At 51.2% G+C, this 16,985-nt stretch overlaps 1 protein-coding gene across 19 annotated transcripts in view; it reads left to right on the top strand.

Annotated features, from left to right (window-relative positions):
• The window catches only part of SIN3B (SIN3 transcription regulator family member B), a 41,406-nt gene that overhangs the window by 17,214 nt on the left and 7,207 nt on the right, over positions 1–16,985 (top strand). For 9 of the 19 annotated variants that reach the window (XR_014837439.1, XR_014837435.1, XR_014837437.1 and 6 more), the window contains 9 exons: positions 3,066–3,188; positions 4,341–4,430; positions 4,871–4,989; positions 9,559–9,766; positions 11,130–11,246; positions 12,326–12,564; positions 13,288–13,471; positions 15,816–16,419; positions 16,643–16,812. Coding sequence is in view for 11 of the 19 variants with exons in the window: in XM_003123478.5 (XP_003123526.1) it covers positions 3,066–3,188; positions 4,341–4,430; positions 4,871–4,989; positions 9,559–9,766; positions 11,130–11,246; positions 12,326–12,564; positions 13,288–13,471; positions 15,816–16,419; positions 16,643–16,812 (1,854 nt within the window). In the remaining 8 variants the exon portion in view is untranslated. Of the gene's footprint in view, positions 1–3,065; positions 3,189–4,340; positions 4,431–4,870; positions 7,608–9,085; positions 9,767–11,129; positions 11,247–12,325; positions 12,565–13,287; positions 13,472–15,815; positions 16,420–16,642; positions 16,813–16,985 lie in introns of all 19 variants that reach the window. The other 10 variants (XR_014837440.1, XR_014837438.1, XM_085012460.1 and 7 more) reach the window with 7 other exon arrangements.

Here is a 16,985-nt window from a genome sequence, read left to right as displayed (position 1 = left end):
GAGGACCTGTCCCCCTAAGCTGTTTGGAAGCTTCCTTAGCTAAGTGTCTGGCCCTGGTGAGTCCAGGGCTGCAAGCAGGGCCCTGCCTTTGCTGAGCCATGAACCTCCACAGACATGGGAACCACTTTGGAGGTGGATGGGGCACCTAATTTACTAGAGTTATGGGGACAGTGCACAGCAGACACTTGGTAACTGATAAAAACATGTCAGTCTCCACTGCTTGCATTAGTTCATGTGTTATCCTGGTGAGTCAGGTTTGGAGGTGAGCAGTCTCCCATCCTCTGAGGGCTGTGGTTACAGTGCCTCCTGGTGGACACAACATAGCATTTACCAGTTGGACGCAGAAAGCCTGCCTGGGAAATAGGAGCATTTCCCTCACAGAGGCACCTGCCCACAGTTTCTTTTTCTCTTTCTTTTTTCTTCATTTTTGGCTGCATCTGCAACAAGCGGAAGTTCCCAGGCCTGGGAAATAACCTGCACAACAGCAGCGACCCAAGCCACTGCAGTGACAATGCTGGATCCTTGACCTGCTACGCCACCAGGAAACTCCCACACAGTTACTTTAAATGGCATTTGCTATCAGTTCAGCAATGTTTTTTAATGTACTTTAGATGATTAGAGCTCTTACACATTTTAAAATATTGAATCAACTTTTAAAAATTATTAAAATGCACAGGAGTTCCTGTCGTGGCTCAGTGGAAATGAATCCGACTAGGAACCATGAGGTTGCAAGTTCAATCCCCGGCCTCACTCAGTGGGTTAAGGATCCGGCGTTGCCATGAGCTGTGGTGTAGGTCGAAGACATGGCTCGGATCTGGCATTGCTGTGGCTCTGGCGTAGGCCAGCAGCTACAGCTCCGATTAGACCCCTGGCACGGGAACCTCCATATGTGGGTACGGCCCTAAAAAGGACAAAAGACAAAAGGTAAAATAAAATAAAACGCACGTACACAATTCATCATATAAAGTATCTTTATATTAGCTTTCGGATTTCTATTAAAATTGTGAAAAAAAAGAAACCAAAGATGAAATTTGATATTTTCCTAATTAAACTCATCTGTGTGACCTAGATTAGGAGTCAGCAAAGTTTTCCTAGAAAGGGCCAGGTAGTAAGTGTCCTAGGCTTTGCAGATCAGACAGCCTCCATGCAAAGATTCAGCTCTGCCATGGTAGCAGGAAAGCAGCACAGGCTGAATGTCAATGAATGTGTGCCACTAAAACTTTATTTATAAACATAAGCCAAGCATGGAGAATATGCCAGCCCCTACCCAATGTGTCTTTAGGGGCCTTCTACCTCAGGCATTTGCACATTGGGACATTTATTTTTCCTCTTTAGGGCCACACCTTTGGCATATGGAAGTTCCAAGGCTAGAGGCCAAGTCAGAGCTGTAGCTGCTGGCCTACACCACAGCTATAGCAATGCTGGATCCTTAACCCACTGAGCGAGGCCAGGGATCGAACTCACATCCTCATGGATACTAGTTGGTCTTAACCCGCTCAGGTTGCTGCTGTGACTCGGGTTCAATCCCTGGCACAGAAACTTCTGTATGCTGCGGGGGAGATCGGCGATACTGAGCTTGCCTTCCAGCTGGGTGAGCTTGGCCAGGTGAGCAGTGGGTTTGCTCCTTACCCCCCTCAACTCCAAGTCCTACTTGGCACATCATATTGTCACCTGTTCCCCTTCTTTGGGAATTGGTGTTTGCACCTTTTCTGGTGTCTGTGACAAATACCAGTTGAGAATTTTTCTACTTTATGTTCTTAGAGTAGCTTTGAGTCCTCAGATAACTAACTCTCCAAAGAAGTTTAACTTCTTAAGGGACAGGTTTTGCCTGTAGTTAAACAACAAATCTGTATTATTATAATTACAAAAATAATACATGCTCATGAAAAAAATCAAGCATTAGAGTATCAAGTATGAACTTCTCTCCTTCCTTGTCTGTTTCCTAGTCATTCTCCACAGTTAAGCACTTGCAGGTGTCTTAGGTAACTTTCCATAAATTTCCTCTGAATATGCAAACAAATATGTATCCTTTAAAAAAAAAAATGGCATCCTGTTTGTTCTGCCTCTAGGGTTTTTTGTTGGTGGTGGGTTTTTTTTTTTTCTGTTTGATATTACAGCATATCAGGTACGCCTTTCCCTAGCAGCAGCATAAGGGACACAGAGACACAGAGCTGTCTCATACCTGATGGTTGTTTCTCTTTTGTTTGGATGCACCACAGCTCTTGTTCACAGAGCCCAAGCTTTGGGCACACCCTTCACACAGTGTCTCTGCATATAGGCCCCATGGTGGCACGAGGACAGGCAGTGTGGTGGGGGAGTGATTGCAGTGTGCCTCCAGAAAAGCTCAACCTACAGAAAAGCTACAGTCTGTCCACTTTCCCCTGCCTGCTGTGACTTTCATACAGATACAAATGCTAATAGATCCTTCCAGAACCATTCTTCAAAAATAAGGCCAACACTCTGACCTGTCAGTCAGTACCTGGGGTAGAGCCTGGGAAGACCAGTGATGAGCCCCCCACCAAGTTATGACATTGACCCCAAGATGCATATTCTCAGTCTTAGAAAAGAGTACAAACTTGGCCGCAAGGCCCTCCAAGTGACCTAGTGGCCATCAGCTGCTTCGTCTTGCTGCCAGGGCTTTGCAGGTGCCAGTTTTCTTGCCTGAAGTGCTTTTCCTTTCTGAGGTACACTTGAACACACAGCGAGACACCCTGTTGGTGATCTGCTGGGTGAGCCCCACACACAGAGGCCCAACTATAGTGTCTCCCCCTGAACTTCCCTCACCTATCAGGAGCCCATCCAGGCCTTCCATGAGCCTTCTCCCAACTTCATAGTGTTGCACTGTGATGATCTGGGTACACAGGTCTTTCCTCCAGTAAATGTGAGCATCCTGAGAGCCAGGGCCGCCTCGTATTTGGACCGAGCCCCTGGCCCGTGGCGAGCAGTGCTCACTGGGGCTGTGGGCTGAACCGAAGGTGATTCTGTATACTCAGATACATTGAGAACCAGCACTGATGGGTCCAGCCATGTCTCCAGGCTAACACCTCCTGTATTTGTGTCCTTAGTTCACAGGAAACGGGCCATGTGAAATGAGTAGTGTCCAAAAGAGTGAGCATGAGAAGAATCTGGAACACAGCAAAAAGCGCTCTCGGCCCTCACTCCTCCGTCCTGTGTCGGCTCCAGCCAAGGTAACTGTCAGCTGCACACGTAGATGTGTGCTTGTGTGGACGCCCAGCTTCTCTGTGGATGACCTGGGGAGCAACATGCAAAGGCAGGCTTGGGGCAGGAGGCTGAGTCTAGGTTCTAGTCTGGCTTGAAATTCACTGGCTGTGGAACCTTGGGAAATCAGCTCATCTCTAAGGTGGGCCGTTCACCTATTCCCCCTGGCCCATGAGATTGTGTGAAAAGGAACATTACCTCCTCCTGCAGAAAGGGATGTACTGCTCAGTCTGCTCCTTTTCACCATCACTACTTTTTCATCAGCATGGCCCCCATGTACAGTTGTGCAGGTTGGTCACTGCACAACATGCTCCACTAAAGCGTGAGAGGTGCTGAGGTCCTATTGTGCTCATCACCTGTAATGGTGATTTTTTTCTAATTCCATCATTCCTTGTGCATCTAGTAGTTGGCTTTGTACTGTAAGGAAGAGATTTTTCTTCATCTCCATTTATTTACTTATATATGTCATGATAGACGCTGGGGTTTTACTTCATGACTATCATTGTTTATCTTGATGCCTAAACTATCTCATATCTGGCCAGTGAGGCCCCTCTGGGCTGACTGTCATGTCCTTCTGACACATCCCCCTCATTCTCCAAGCATTTGGGAGATGGTTTTGTAGTGTCCTACATACCTCAGGAGTGTAGCCCAGTTCAGGTCCAAGTCCAGCCTAGAGACAAAAATCACACAGATTTAAAACCTGAGCTTCTCCAGGATCCTCCCAGCACCGGCTCCTTCCCATCACCGTCACAGTCCATAGGACAAAACAGTCAGGGGAAGAGCTTTCTAATATTTTATCTATGGGCATGTGTCCCTTACTCTTCTTTCTCTGTGATGTTCCTGCCCTGTTATCAAAAGTTATCAAAAACTGCTAGGATTTTGATCCCAGATCGTAGGCAGGCTGGTTGTGTGACCTTCACTTTTCACCAGGTAATGGAAGCTGAGGTGGTCCTAAGAAGTTCATTAATAGGGGTCTTGGACAGACCTTACCCAGCACCCAACGACGGTTCCCATCAGAAGAGTTCAGTTTGGGTGATGTTTTATTAACACTAACAAAGCTGGACCCTGGGGGCCGCCCACGGGATGCACAGAGCATCATGACATGGAATTTCTCTCCACAGAAGAAAATGAAACTCCGCGGTACCAAAGACCTGTCCATCGCCACCGTGGGGAAGTACGGGACTCTGCAGGAGTTCTCCTTCTTTGACAAGGTGAGCCACAGGGCTGAAGACCTCTGGGCCTGCCCCCATCCAGGCTGGCCTTGCCCAGCTCAGATCTGAGCAGGTGAGCTAGGGAGCAGGTGGCAGGAGGGCATTGACGGGCAGTGGACAGGAAGTAGCAAAACAGGTGGGAAAGTTTAGAGCCCACTCCAAGTCCAGGGGCACGTTTCTGCCACACAGGAGCTGTGTGGTTTCTCTAAAGCAGGGATGGTCCTGGGGCCCCTGCCCAGACTCTGTGGGCAGAGCCAGCAAGATGGCCCCGGGCCCGTGCTGATGAGCGGAGGTCACTCACTGCATAGAGAGCAGTCCCTCGCAGACTGCGGCCAATTCCTTCAGAGCACTCCTGTGTTGGTGACTGTGTGCACCTAGTGATGCAGGCTCGGGAGCCGGGCTTGCGCCTGGCAGGGCCCCCTGACGCGCTCTCCCCGCAGGTGCGCAGGGTGCTGAAGAGCCAGGAGGTCTACGAGAACTTCCTCCGCTGCATCGCGCTCTTCAACCAGGAGCTCGTGTCTGGCTCTGAGCTCCTCCAGCTGGTCAGCCCGTTTCTAGGGTGAGCAACACTTCCTCAGGCTCCCCACTTGGGTTTTGTTTCTGTAAACTCCATTCACCCTTCTTTTTTGGCTGTTGTTTTTGGAAACCAGTATATGTGTTTTCTTCCATTCTGTCCTTAAGTTTGAAATTGTTACAGAGATATTATAGATTCACCTGGAGTTGTAAGAAAGAACACAGAGAGGTCCTGGGGAGTGTTCGCCCCATGGTTAAACCTGTAGTCAGGGTCACAGCCGGGACCGTGACATTCACACAACACACCCATTTTACTTGTACGTGTGTGTTTGTACAGCTCTGTCACCAGTGAAGGTTCATGTGTCTGCCATCACAGGCAAGATAACTGAGCTGCTTCAGAACCACGAGAATCCTTGTGTTGGCCTTTGATACCCACACCCACATCCCTCCTGCGCCCCAAACCCATGGCAACCCCTAACCTGTGCTCTATCCCTAAAACTTACATAGCAAAAGTAGTATGTAAGTGGAATCACAGCCTTTCGGCACCAGCTTTTCATCCAGCATAATTTCCTAGAGATTCATTTTGCTTTTTAAAATTCTAACAATCAAAAATGCCAGGAAGAATGAAAGGACTCCTCAGCATCCAGGCTGCCCAGAGAGAAACCCTATTAGCAGGTCAGCAACCTGCTTGCAGCACATCCTCCCACCCTGGGTGGGCCTCCCCCCCGCCCCCAGGGCCTGGCTGCCTCTGGGGGATGGAGCTGTTCTCGGAAGTGACTGCGCATGTGCAGTTCCTGCACCTGTGTTTTGGAAAAAGGAGTCTGCCTGCTCCCAGTGTGCTTCCTGCTCATCTGCCCTGTCATACCCAGTGAGCTTCATAGCCAGTCTGAGCCTCGGTTTCCGTGCTGTCAAATGGGGATCATAAACATACCTACGCAGGATTTCAGAAAGTACCAAGTGGGCTATGCATGTAAGATCCTTACAACTGCCCCTCAGACATGTTTGCTTGAATTATACACAACTGTGCATAACATCCTGTTTAGCCCCTCAAGACAAACCCAGTGGGAGGTGCTATCTGAGCCCCTTTCTATTAATTAAAAAAAGCTTTTTACGGAGTTCCCATTGTGGCTCGGTGGTTAACGAATCTGACTAGGAACCATGAGGTTGAGGGTTCGGTCCCTGGCCTCGATCAGTGGGTTAAAGGTCCGGCGTTGCCTTGGGCTTTGGTATAGGTCGCAGACATGGCTCAGATCCCCGAGTTGCTGTGGCTGTGGCGTAGGCCAGCGGCTACAGCTCCAATTAGACCCCTAGCCTGGGAACATCCATATGCCGTGAGTGCAGCCCTAGAAAAGGCAAAAAGATAAAAAAAAAGCTTTTTACAACTTTTTTTGTTGTTGTTGTTAAGGTAAAATACAGATTCAGGAAACCACATTAAGAGAAGAATGGTTTGGCAAATCATTGTCAGGCAAACCCCCCTGTGCCTAGCACCAGGTCACACACCGCAGTAAAGCTCCCTCCTTGGGCTTCGGAGTGATCACCTAGCTCCCTGTGCTAATTATGCAACAGGCAGACATCTCCAGACACATAGCCCAATCTCACCTGGTGTCTGGGTTTTGTTTTCAATATGTCTTATAGGTCCTTCTTCATCCCAAGGTTCCCTGCTCTGAGTTCATTCCCTACAGTTTCTCTGTTGGTGCCCCCACAGTGTGGGTGCTTTCTGCCAGCGGCATCTTCGTGGTTGCCCACATCCTTCTGTCCATCAGGAGGCAGCAGTTCTTTCTGTGGTTTATTCATTTGTTAATCCATTCAGCGGGGGTTGCAGAAGAGAGCATCTCAACAGTATTTATCACCTTTTGGGGGCCCAAGGTAATGCTTGATTTCTCCCTTTATCACAGTGTCAGGGTAATGAGTTGCTTTCCTATCTCATCAGGACCAATTAGGAGCTGAAAAGGGAACCAGTTTTTTCTGGTATCATATATTCTCATGGGCTTAAACACATTCAGTGTGTCTCGGTACATTTTATAGCTGAGGAAACTGAGGACCAGTGTGGCTGCCTCTCACTTTCCCCAGGATTGGCTCTCATGAGAAAGCTTCTCTTGGTGAAGGGCGAGTTCAGGGTGGGGGTGGGGCTGGGGGAGGGTCCAGCCTGGAAGCCCACCTTCACTCGTGCTCTGCTCTCTGGACCTTGAGTTTCATATAAATGTCATCACACTGTCAGGCTGGGCTGCAGTCTCCTCTCTCTTTCTCTCTCTCTTTTTTTAAAACTCAGCATTTCTTAGCCCCACCAGGTCGTTTTCAGCAACTGCACAGTATTCCCTTACTTGTATGTACCATGGTTTTCTCAGCAGAGTCTGTAATGATGGACATATGTCTCCAGGGGCTCCCTGTCATCTGTGCTAAGGTCACGATCTTGAGTTGGAATACTCCAAGGTCGAGTTAGTGTCATCAGGAGGTGCTTCCTTGGTGGTCCTGAGAGTATACACGTATCACGGTACCCTTTTCTCTTTGATTCACTTTCTAGGGCTGGTAAAGATTTGTTAACACTGCAGTTCCCATCATGGTTCAGCGGAAATGAATCTGACTAGTATCCATGACGAAGCAGCTTCAATCCCTGGCCTCGCTAAGGGGGTTAAGGATCCTGCATTGCCGTGAGCTGTGGTGTAGGTTGCAGGCGTGGCTCAGATCCCACATTGCTGTGGCTGTGGCAGAGCCTGGCAGCTATAGCTCTGATTCGACCCCTAGCCTAGGAACCTCCATATGCAGAGGGTGAAGCCCTAAACAGACAAAAAAAAAAAAAAAGATTTGTTAACCCTCTGAAAAACTGCCCAGAGCAAGACAGGCATCGAAGTGTCTCAGCTAAAAAGAATTTGGGGGGTGGGGGGCTCATATCCAAATGCGTCTGCACAGCTCAGAATCCAGTGTTGAGCTCGATCAGGATCAGCTCTTCTGTTTTGATGTCCTTGCAGCAGTTAGAAACTCAAGCTGGGGAGAGGGCCATGGGGGTATGCAGTGATGCAGAGAAAGGAAGCAGCTTCTGCTTGCTCATCTTGACCTGACCCTCCACTGGATTAGCGTTTTCTTCCCTCCTCCACCCCCACAAGGCCTCTCTTTGCATCTAGGAGATTCCTCCTAGTTTCCTCTCTCTGCGGCCTCAGAGACCTGCCACCTGGTGACCACAAGGCTGGAGTTGGGGCTGGAGCAGGGCTGCAGATCCCACTGTGACCTCAGACATCCTCTACACTGATGTTGTTGATATCTTCCTCCCCTGCATTTTTGGTGGCTTGTGGGTTTTCCTCGTGAGCTGAGTTTGCTTGGGGTCCCTACAGGCTGACTGCAGCAGGGCATGTAGTTAATTAGGGGAGACTGCCTGGCTTGGTCATGGCAGGACTGCCACACCCGCTGTCAAAATGTCTGCACCTTTTTGGAGGATTTGATAGTTACTTAAACATTAATCCAGGTGATATTGGGGATCAGTTGCATTAAAATCTTCCTTTCGGCCTGCATGACAGTGACATTAAGACTCCTGAGAATCTCTCCATGGAGGGTTTTCCGGGGGGGGGGGGGGCTTCCCCTCCTGAGGGAGAAAGGCTATGGAGCAGGGGTGGCATACTTCACCTGTCAAGGGCCAAGGGTCACTGTTCCCAAACTTCTCGCATTGTCATGCACAAGCAGTCACAGGCAATACTAAGTGAGTGGACATGACCATGCACCAGTTAAACTATTTACAGACAGGTGTAGGCAGGTTGACCATAGTTTGCTGATACCTGGCCAAGTACTTGGCTTCTCCCAGTCGTAGAACGTCATTGACCCCCAGCTTTTGCCAGTCGGTGTCATCTGGTGTGTTTCAAGGACCTCCTGTGAGTGGGGGCCTGAGGAGTGACAGAGGAGTGGGGGGTAGATTCACTTGAGTGGCTACTTTACTTGTGTCTAATGCTCATTCTGCCTCTTACCCCGCCCCCCCCCCCCCGATGTAGAGTCTGACCATCTTTACCTGTCCACATCAACACAAAGCCATTCTAAAATCTAGATCATTTCCAAAAGGCCCTCAGGATGCTGACTTACCTCTTGGTTTTTTTGTTTTGTTTTTTTGGTTTTTTTTTTTTTTTTTTTGCTTTTTGGGATTGTACCCATGGCATATGGAGGTTCCCAGGCTAGGGGTCGAATCAGAGCTGCAGCTGCCAGCCTACACCACAGCCGCAGAAATGTGGGATCCCAGCCACATCTGTGACCTATACCACAGCTCACAGCAACGTCAGATCCTTAATCCCCTGAGCGAGGCCAGGGATCGAACCCGCATCCTCATGGATCCTAGTTGGGTTTGTTAACCACTGAGCTGTGAAGGGAACTCCATGTCTTTCTTTTCTTAAAATTGATGTAAATTTGATTTACAATGTTGTATTAGTTTCTGATGTACAGCAGAGTGATTCAGTTATATGTATATGGTCTTCTCCAGATTCTTTTCCGTTATAGGTTATTACAAGATACTGAATACAGTTCTCTGTGTTATATAGTAGGACCTTGTTGTTTATCTATTGTATATATACTAGTTTGTACCTGCTAATCCCAAACTTTTAATTTATCTCTCCCTCCCCCCCGTTTGTCTTTATTTCTGAAGGAAATTTCCAGAACTCTTTGCACAGTTCAAATCCTTCCTGGGGGTGAAAGAGCTGTCCTTTGCCCCACCCATGAGTGACAGATCTGGGGACGGAATAAGCCGGGAAATCGACTATGCCTCTTGCAAGCGCATTGGATCCAGCTACCGGGCACTCCCCAAAACCTACCAGCAGCCCAAGTGCAGCGGGAGGACAGCCATCTGCAAGGAGGTAGCACGCATGGAGGCTTATGTCAGCTTACGTGGTGCATGCCCTTCCCCTGCTCCACGGAAACACCTGCCGCCTGTGTTCTGGGTGGAAGACTGAGTGTTGATTCCCGCAGACAGTGAATAATGGATGGTGCTGGCATGTGGCAAAACAAAATGCCTGGGCAGAGATGATGGTTTCTTACTGTGCTGGTGGTTTTGGCAAGCCACTGAGCACATGGCACCGACACAGGGTTTGGCTTATTCCTCCATCATTTAGACTGAAGTTTATTCCTGCCAAGAGCCCAGTCTGTCCGGGTTCACTGCCCGCAGCATGTCTCTGTTTAGCTTGACCATTGAGTACTTTTTCAAAGTTAGTAGGCAGGCTTACTGCATTTCCAGAATTCAGGAGCGCCTCTTAGATCCAGGATATGTAATCCAAGAGTCAGCAGACTTGGGTCTGCAAGCCAGATCCATCCCACTGCCTGCGTTTGCAAATAAAATTTATTGGCACACAGACATACCCATTCATTATATACTGCCTGTGGCCACTTTACCAGGACAAAAGCTGAGTTGAGTGTAGGCATACCTGGGAGGTATCATGGGTTTGGTTCCAGATCACTGCAAAAAAGCAGATAGTGCAGTAAAGCCAGTCACACAAATGTTTTGGTGTCCCAATGCATATAAAAGTTATATTTCAGAGTTCCCTTGTGGCTCAATGGGTTAAGGATCCGGTGTTGTCATTGCAGCAGCTTGGGCATAGGTTTGATCCCTGGCCTGGGAACTTCCACATGCCATTGGTGTGGCCAAAAAAAATTCTGTTTATATTATTAAATAGCATTATGTCTAGAAAAACATATATACCTTAATTTAAATCCTTCACTAAAATATCATTACAATCATCTGAGCCTTCAGATGGTCACAGATCCCTGTAACAAATATAATAATAATGAAAAAGTTTGAAATATTGTAAGAGTGTCACAAAGGAAGCAAATGCTATTGGAAAAATGACACCGGTGGACTTGCTCTATTCACAGTTGATGTAAACCTTCACGTTGCTTATAAATAAATAAACAAACACGTAAATACATAAAAGCAATATCAGTGAAGCAGAGTACAATGAGATATCTGTAGATCTGACAGGCCAAATGACCTGCAAAACCTAAAAATATTTGTTATCTGACCCTTTTCAGAGAAAGTGTGCCAACCGCAAAATAGTATGATTTGGTTTACTTGCCCAAAGTCACATTTTCTCACTTTAAAATTAGGTGTACTGTTTGTATAACAAGGTAATTTCCTGTAAAATCAGGATTGTTACTTATCCTTGTATCTTCTACACTGGACAATGCAGTAAAGCACTCTGGTCACGGCGTTTCCTCTTGGCGCAGGTGCTGAACGATACCTGGGTGTCCTTCCCCTCCTGGTCAGAGGACTCCACCTTCGTCAGCTCCAAGAAGACACCCTATGAGGAGCAGCTACACCGCTGTGAGGACGAGCGTTTCGAGGTGCGTGTGCGAGCACTTCGGGGCCCTCCCAGTAGGCCCCCCTTCTCTATGGCCCTGCCCTCAATTTCCCGTGTCCTTCTGTGTTCATCTTCTCTGCACCCTGGGCTGTATCCTGATTGTTCTTAACCCCTCTGGTTTCTTTGATAGTATCAGGGATTCCAAGGCTCTCCAGCAGGGGGCAGCTCCTGAAACCATCCTTTCTCTGGGTGCTTTTTCTTTTGGGGGGGAGGTATATTTCATTAATTGGAATTAGTTTCACTTAAGTTAATTTTTTTAATAATTTTTACTGAAATTGTAGATTTGCGTGCAGCATAAAAAAATAACACAGAGTGATCCAGGGACCCTTCCCCCAGTGGTTGGTATCTGGCACAGTGTCACAGCCAGGTTATTCACGTTGACCCAGCCCATGACCTTATTCCCATGTTCCCAGTTGGACTTGTATTCGTGGGGGTGGGAGGTATTGTGCCTAAGTGTGTGCATGTGTGTTTAGCTCTGTGCAGTTCTCTCACCTGTGGAGCCATGTTTCTACCACCCCAGCCAAGATACTAAACAGTTCCCCCACTGCCAGGATCCCTCCCCAATTCCCAGCATTCACCAACCTGTCCTCCCCCTTGTTCACTGTGTCCTAAATGGAATCAGTCATGTGGTGTGTTAATTTTTTGGGAATTGGTTCCTGCAGCACATATTCTGGGCAGTTGCACCCAGGGATGTATATACTATATGTCACTTCCTCTTCGTTGCTGAGGGTAATGTGCTTTTGATGTCTGTGAAGAGGGTCAGCCCAGGAACCATTCCCATCCTCAGATGGGTCCACCAGTGATACGCAGCCCATGGTCTCAGTCCATGAACACCAAGTCCTGCATAGCCTCCATCAGCTGATGCCATCACCAGGGTCTGACCTACTCCCGTAGCCAGCCATGCTTGCTCCAGTTCCCCAGCCTGTGTCAGGGTCCCTGCATCCCAACGTCTGTCTTCCCCTCCTCAGCTCTTTCTGCACATCCCTTTTGCCAGCCCAGGCCCATCCCCGGGGCCCTGCTGGTCCCTCAACAGCTGACCCCTTTCTGCCTTCCTTTCCATAGTTAGATGTTGTCCTGGAGACCAACCTGGCTACCATCCGGGTGTTGGAAAGCGTGCAGAAGAAGCTCTCCCGGATGGCGCCAGAAGACCAGGAGAAGTTCCGTCTGGACGACTGTCTTGGGGGCACGTCAGAAGTGATCCAGCGCCGCGCTATCCACCGCATTTATGGTGACAAGGCTCCAGAGATCATCGAGAGCCTCAAGAAAAACCCTGTCACTGCCGTCCCTGTAGTCCTAAAAAGGTGTCCTCATGCTTCTGATTGCCCCACCCTGGCATAGGGAGCCCCCCAGGAGCTCATTAGTGTTATTTGTCACGGGTGCAATTGTGAGGGGGTCCCTGGGGGCTCAGCCTGGCTTACTGTGCTTCCTGGTCTTCCTTCATCTTCCTGTTCCATTCCCAGGAGGAAAGCGCAAGCATGAACAGTTCATGTCCTTGTAGAACTTTCTATCATGGACATAATCATATCTAAACGTGGAAAGTAACTATTTTAAGGTACAAATGATGCCATCCCATATCACAGCTCGTCTTTTATTTAATCGTATGTTTTGAGGCCCTTCCTGTTCTGGTGAACAGGTACTGGTTAAGTGGCTGCACTTGGCCAAGTGCTGTGTTCAGCCCTCCGGCTGCAGAGCGGAACAGTCCCTTCTATCATGGGTTCAAAGTCAGGCAGGGAAGCCTAGCAGTGGAGCCCACAGCTGCAGGGAGTGCAGTCAGTGCTGGGGGCCAGGACAGGAAGGAGGTTCCAGGACAGCAGTGTTTGAGAAACTAAAACTGGCTGTGTGGGTTCTACGGGGCCATTACTCCCTCCCTCTATCCGGCACAGGCCCAGAGCTGGCCGTCCATAGTTTGGAACACACGTGGTGGGGCTATGGGTGGAAGACAGGCTGGCCCTGCCCAGGAATGACTTGGGCAGGCCCCCCGACCCCCCTGGCAGCCCCTGTACTGAGCCCCTCTGGCCCCCCAGGCTGAAAGCCAAGGAGGAGGAGTGGCGGGAGGCCCAACAGGGCTTCAACAAGATCTGGCGAGAGCAGTATGAGAAGGCATACCTCAAGTCCCTGGACCACCAGGCTGTGAACTTCAAGCAGAACGACACCAAGGCCCTTCGTTCCAAGAGCCTGCTCAACGAGATTGAGAGCGTCTACGATGAGGTGAGGCCCTCGCAGGGCTGGGGAGGGGTGAGGGTGGCTGTTTCTGTAGCTCCCCGCAGCCTTGGGCCAGGGAGGGGGATTGAAGCAGAGGTCTTTCCCCCCAGCCCCCAGCACGGGCTTTGATGGACCTTCCTTTAGGTGATTGATGCTGGCAGCTTTCCTTTTCTACCACTGACTACACCCCATGCATTGTAAGAACCCTCAGAGGGAACATCTCTTCTAAGCTTTACTTGCTGGCTTTGCTGCCATTATTGTCCTGATTTTAGCAATGGGGAAAGTGAGGCAGGCCAGGCTCCCAGGCTGGAGGATCAGGCTTTGAAAAAATTGAGCAGGGAGTGAGTTACTTGTGAGAGCCTGAGGTGGGAAGCCTGGCAAGGAAGGAGGGGCTGCTGCTTCCGGGGCAGAGCTAAGGCCACACACTGGGCAGCATCACTGACTGAGTGCGCCGCCCTGGCCAGGGTCACCTATTCCACTCTCTTCCTTACATCACCCTGCACAGAGAGGGATCATGTCTCCTCTCATACTTTAGAAATGGAAGGCAGAGGAGCCAGGCTGCTGACCAAGGTCTCCAGACTCTCCAGCAGCACAGCAAGGGAGGCCCTCCTGCCCAGAGCTTGTGCTCATGCTCCTCCATGTGGCTGGGCAGACCACCCAGGGTAGCAGGCCCAAGACCCCCTTCCTTCCAGCCTCCCTCCCTCCTATAGCACCCACCTCTCAGCTCCAGTCTCTGCCCCACTAACTCGAGTCCAGTCTCTGTCCCATTGACTTGACCTCACATGAGTCCTTGGGGTCCTCAAGGTCTGAGATTCCCCCAACAGAGTGTGGTGCAGCATGAAAATGAGGCTGTGGCTCTCATGAGCTGCTGCCATCACCCCTGAGTCTTGCAGGGCCCTACCCAGGGTCTGAGGGGTAAGGACAGTGGCCCTGTGAGCTCTGCCCTTGTGGCTCCTCTGTGTTTAGGGAAACGAAACCTTCATTCTGTCATGTGGTTAGTTAGCAGAGGACAGTCGGTGTGACATGCACCAGGACTTGCTCCAAAAAGGAACTTAAAAAGACTCTGATGGGTATTGGTGGCATAAATGACACAGGGACCAGGAAGCAATAGGGCAAGGGTCATGCTAAAGAGCCAGGAGCAGGGCTGAGCTGCAGCCCCCAGTGCACCCCACTCCCACCCCGCTCATACCCACTCAGGCTCCATCTTTCCCACCAGCAAGGAGGAAAGGAGATCGCTGGCTGCTGCAGAATTCACAGTTACTAAGGGAGCACGGCTTCTCATGGAAGGAAGCCTGAGCTACCTGTCCCAAAAACCTAGTCCGTTGCTGGGGGACAGACTCAGAGGCCTCACCCCTGTTTCTGCCAGTCACTCATTCTGTGGGTGACTGAGGAACCCCTCAGCTACACCCTGCGCTGGTCATTGAGAGTGGCAGACCCAGTCCTGACCTTGAGAATTCCCTGCCTACGGGGGCAGGTCCACACACACTTCTTTACAGGTGTCCACCCCTGTGCCTGGTGGACCAGTATCCAGGAGAGAGCACAGTGTGGGGCTGATATCATCATGCTACTTGAGGCAGGCTGGAGGAAGTAGTGATTGTCATCAGGTTTGTAGGGAGGAGTCGTTGGCTGGATAGAGACGGAGGGGAGGGGAGAACCCAAGGAGAAAGAGCAGATGGGCACATGCGAGGGTCCTATGCACAGCAGGCCACACTCAGCCCCCCGCAGCATCAGGAGTGGAGGGTGGCATGCCAGGGCCGGGGTGCTCCTGAGCAGCCTAGGAAGGCTTGGAGGGGCGGCTAGGACTGACTGGGCTCCCGTGGACCAAGTGGCTCTAGACTCGGTGAGGGGAATGATTGGGTCGACTGGTGAACAAGATTGGGCAGGTGGGAGGCTCGTGCTGGCCCTGGATAATGGGAGGACAGGTGGGAAGAGAACAGAGACAGGACACTGGGGGGTGGTGATGGGCCAGGTATGCAGGACTGGGAGGGTTGGGGTAGGGCTTGAGTGTAAGCGGGTCGCAGGTCTTTTGGGGTCCAGCCGAATGTATGTGAATGGACGATGGAAGACAGAGAGGCCCCTAGTCCTCCCTGAGCCTTCCCCACCCCCGGGAGAGCTTGGACTAGGCAGCCCAGGTCAGCTGGAATCCAGTAATCGAGGTGCCCCTCTGCTTTCCCCCAGCCTCCAGCACTGTTGCAGGCCTGGCTAGTGGGAGTTTGGCCCCGTTCTGATCCCGGAGCTGGGCTGGGCCCCAGACCAGTGTGATGCCCTCAGGGCCCTGTGTCCCTGAGCCCCCACCTTGGAGTTCTCCCAGAGGGCTGCTTCCTACCTAACAGCCACCCTGTCTCTCCAGCACCAGGAGCAGCACTCGGAGGGCCGCAGTGCCCCCTCCAGTGAGCCGCACCTCATCTTCGTGTACGAGGACAGGCAGATCCTGGAGGACGCAGCCGCCCTCATCAGCTACTATGTCAAGCGGCAGCCAGCCATCCAGAAGGAGGACCAGGGCACCATCCACCAGCTGGTGCATCAGTTTGTGCCCAGCCTCTTCTTCTCCCAGCAGCTGGACCTGGGTGCGTCCGAGGACTCTGCTGACGAGGGGCGGGGGAGCCCCCAGGGGCAGAGCACAGACCCCGGTGACCGGAAGAAGCCAGCACCTGGGCCACAGAGCAGCCCCCCAGAGGAAAAGGGGGCCGCAGGCGAGGCCTCAGCTGCCGAGCAGCAGCCACCACAGCACAAGCCCCTGGACGATGTCTACAGCCTCTTCTTTGCCAACAACAACTGGTACTTCTTCCTGCGCCTCCATCAGACCCTGTGCTCCAGGCTCCTGAAGATCTACCGGCAGGCACAGAAGCAGCTCCTGGAGTACCGGACAGAGAAGGAGAGGGAGAAACTGCTGTGCGAGGGCCGCCGGGAGAAGGGCAACGACCCCGCCATGGAGCTGCGGCTGAAGCAGCCAAGTAAGCCCCCCTCCCGGGGATGACACCCCGGGTGCTCACCTCTGGGAGCGGGAGGGAAAATGGGCCAGTCGAGCTGCTGCCCCAGAGCCACAGGCCATCTTTGGGAAGCCTGTGGTGGGAGATGGTGAACGTGGGCTGCCAGTGATCCCTGGCGACTCTGCATCCTTCCCGGTGGGGGCTGCGTGCCAGCCAGGCCCTCAGTGAGCCCAGCCCTGCCCCTCAGGTGAGGTGGAGCTGGAGGAGTACTACCCGGCCTTCTTGGACATGGTGCGGAGCCTGCTGGAGGGCAGCATCGACCCCACGCAGTACGAGGACACCCTACGCGAGATGTTCACCATCCACGCCTACGTGGGCTTCACCATGGACAAGCTGGTGCAGAGCATCGCCCGGCAGGTGAGCAGGCGGCCCCTCCCTGCACACCCTGCCTGTCCCAGCCTTTCCTTCACTCCACTGCCTGCAGCCGGCCCAACGGTCAGCAACTTCCCTTTCTTTTTTCAGTGAAGGTAGAATTCATATAAAGTGAAATATACACCACCTTAAAGTGAACATTTCAGGGGCCTTTAGTA

This window comes from Sus scrofa, chromosome 2 (genome assembly GCF_054392235.1).
Source record: "Sus scrofa isolate SSC_HxYL_T2T_F1_AM1 chromosome 2, Sscrofa_HxYL_maternal_Yorkshire_Landrace_v2.0, whole genome shotgun sequence".
Lineage (NCBI taxonomy): Eukaryota > Metazoa > Chordata > Mammalia > Artiodactyla > Suidae > Sus > Sus scrofa.
Note: the sequence above shows the minus strand (reverse complement) of the source record. Positions and strands in the feature narration are given on the sequence as shown.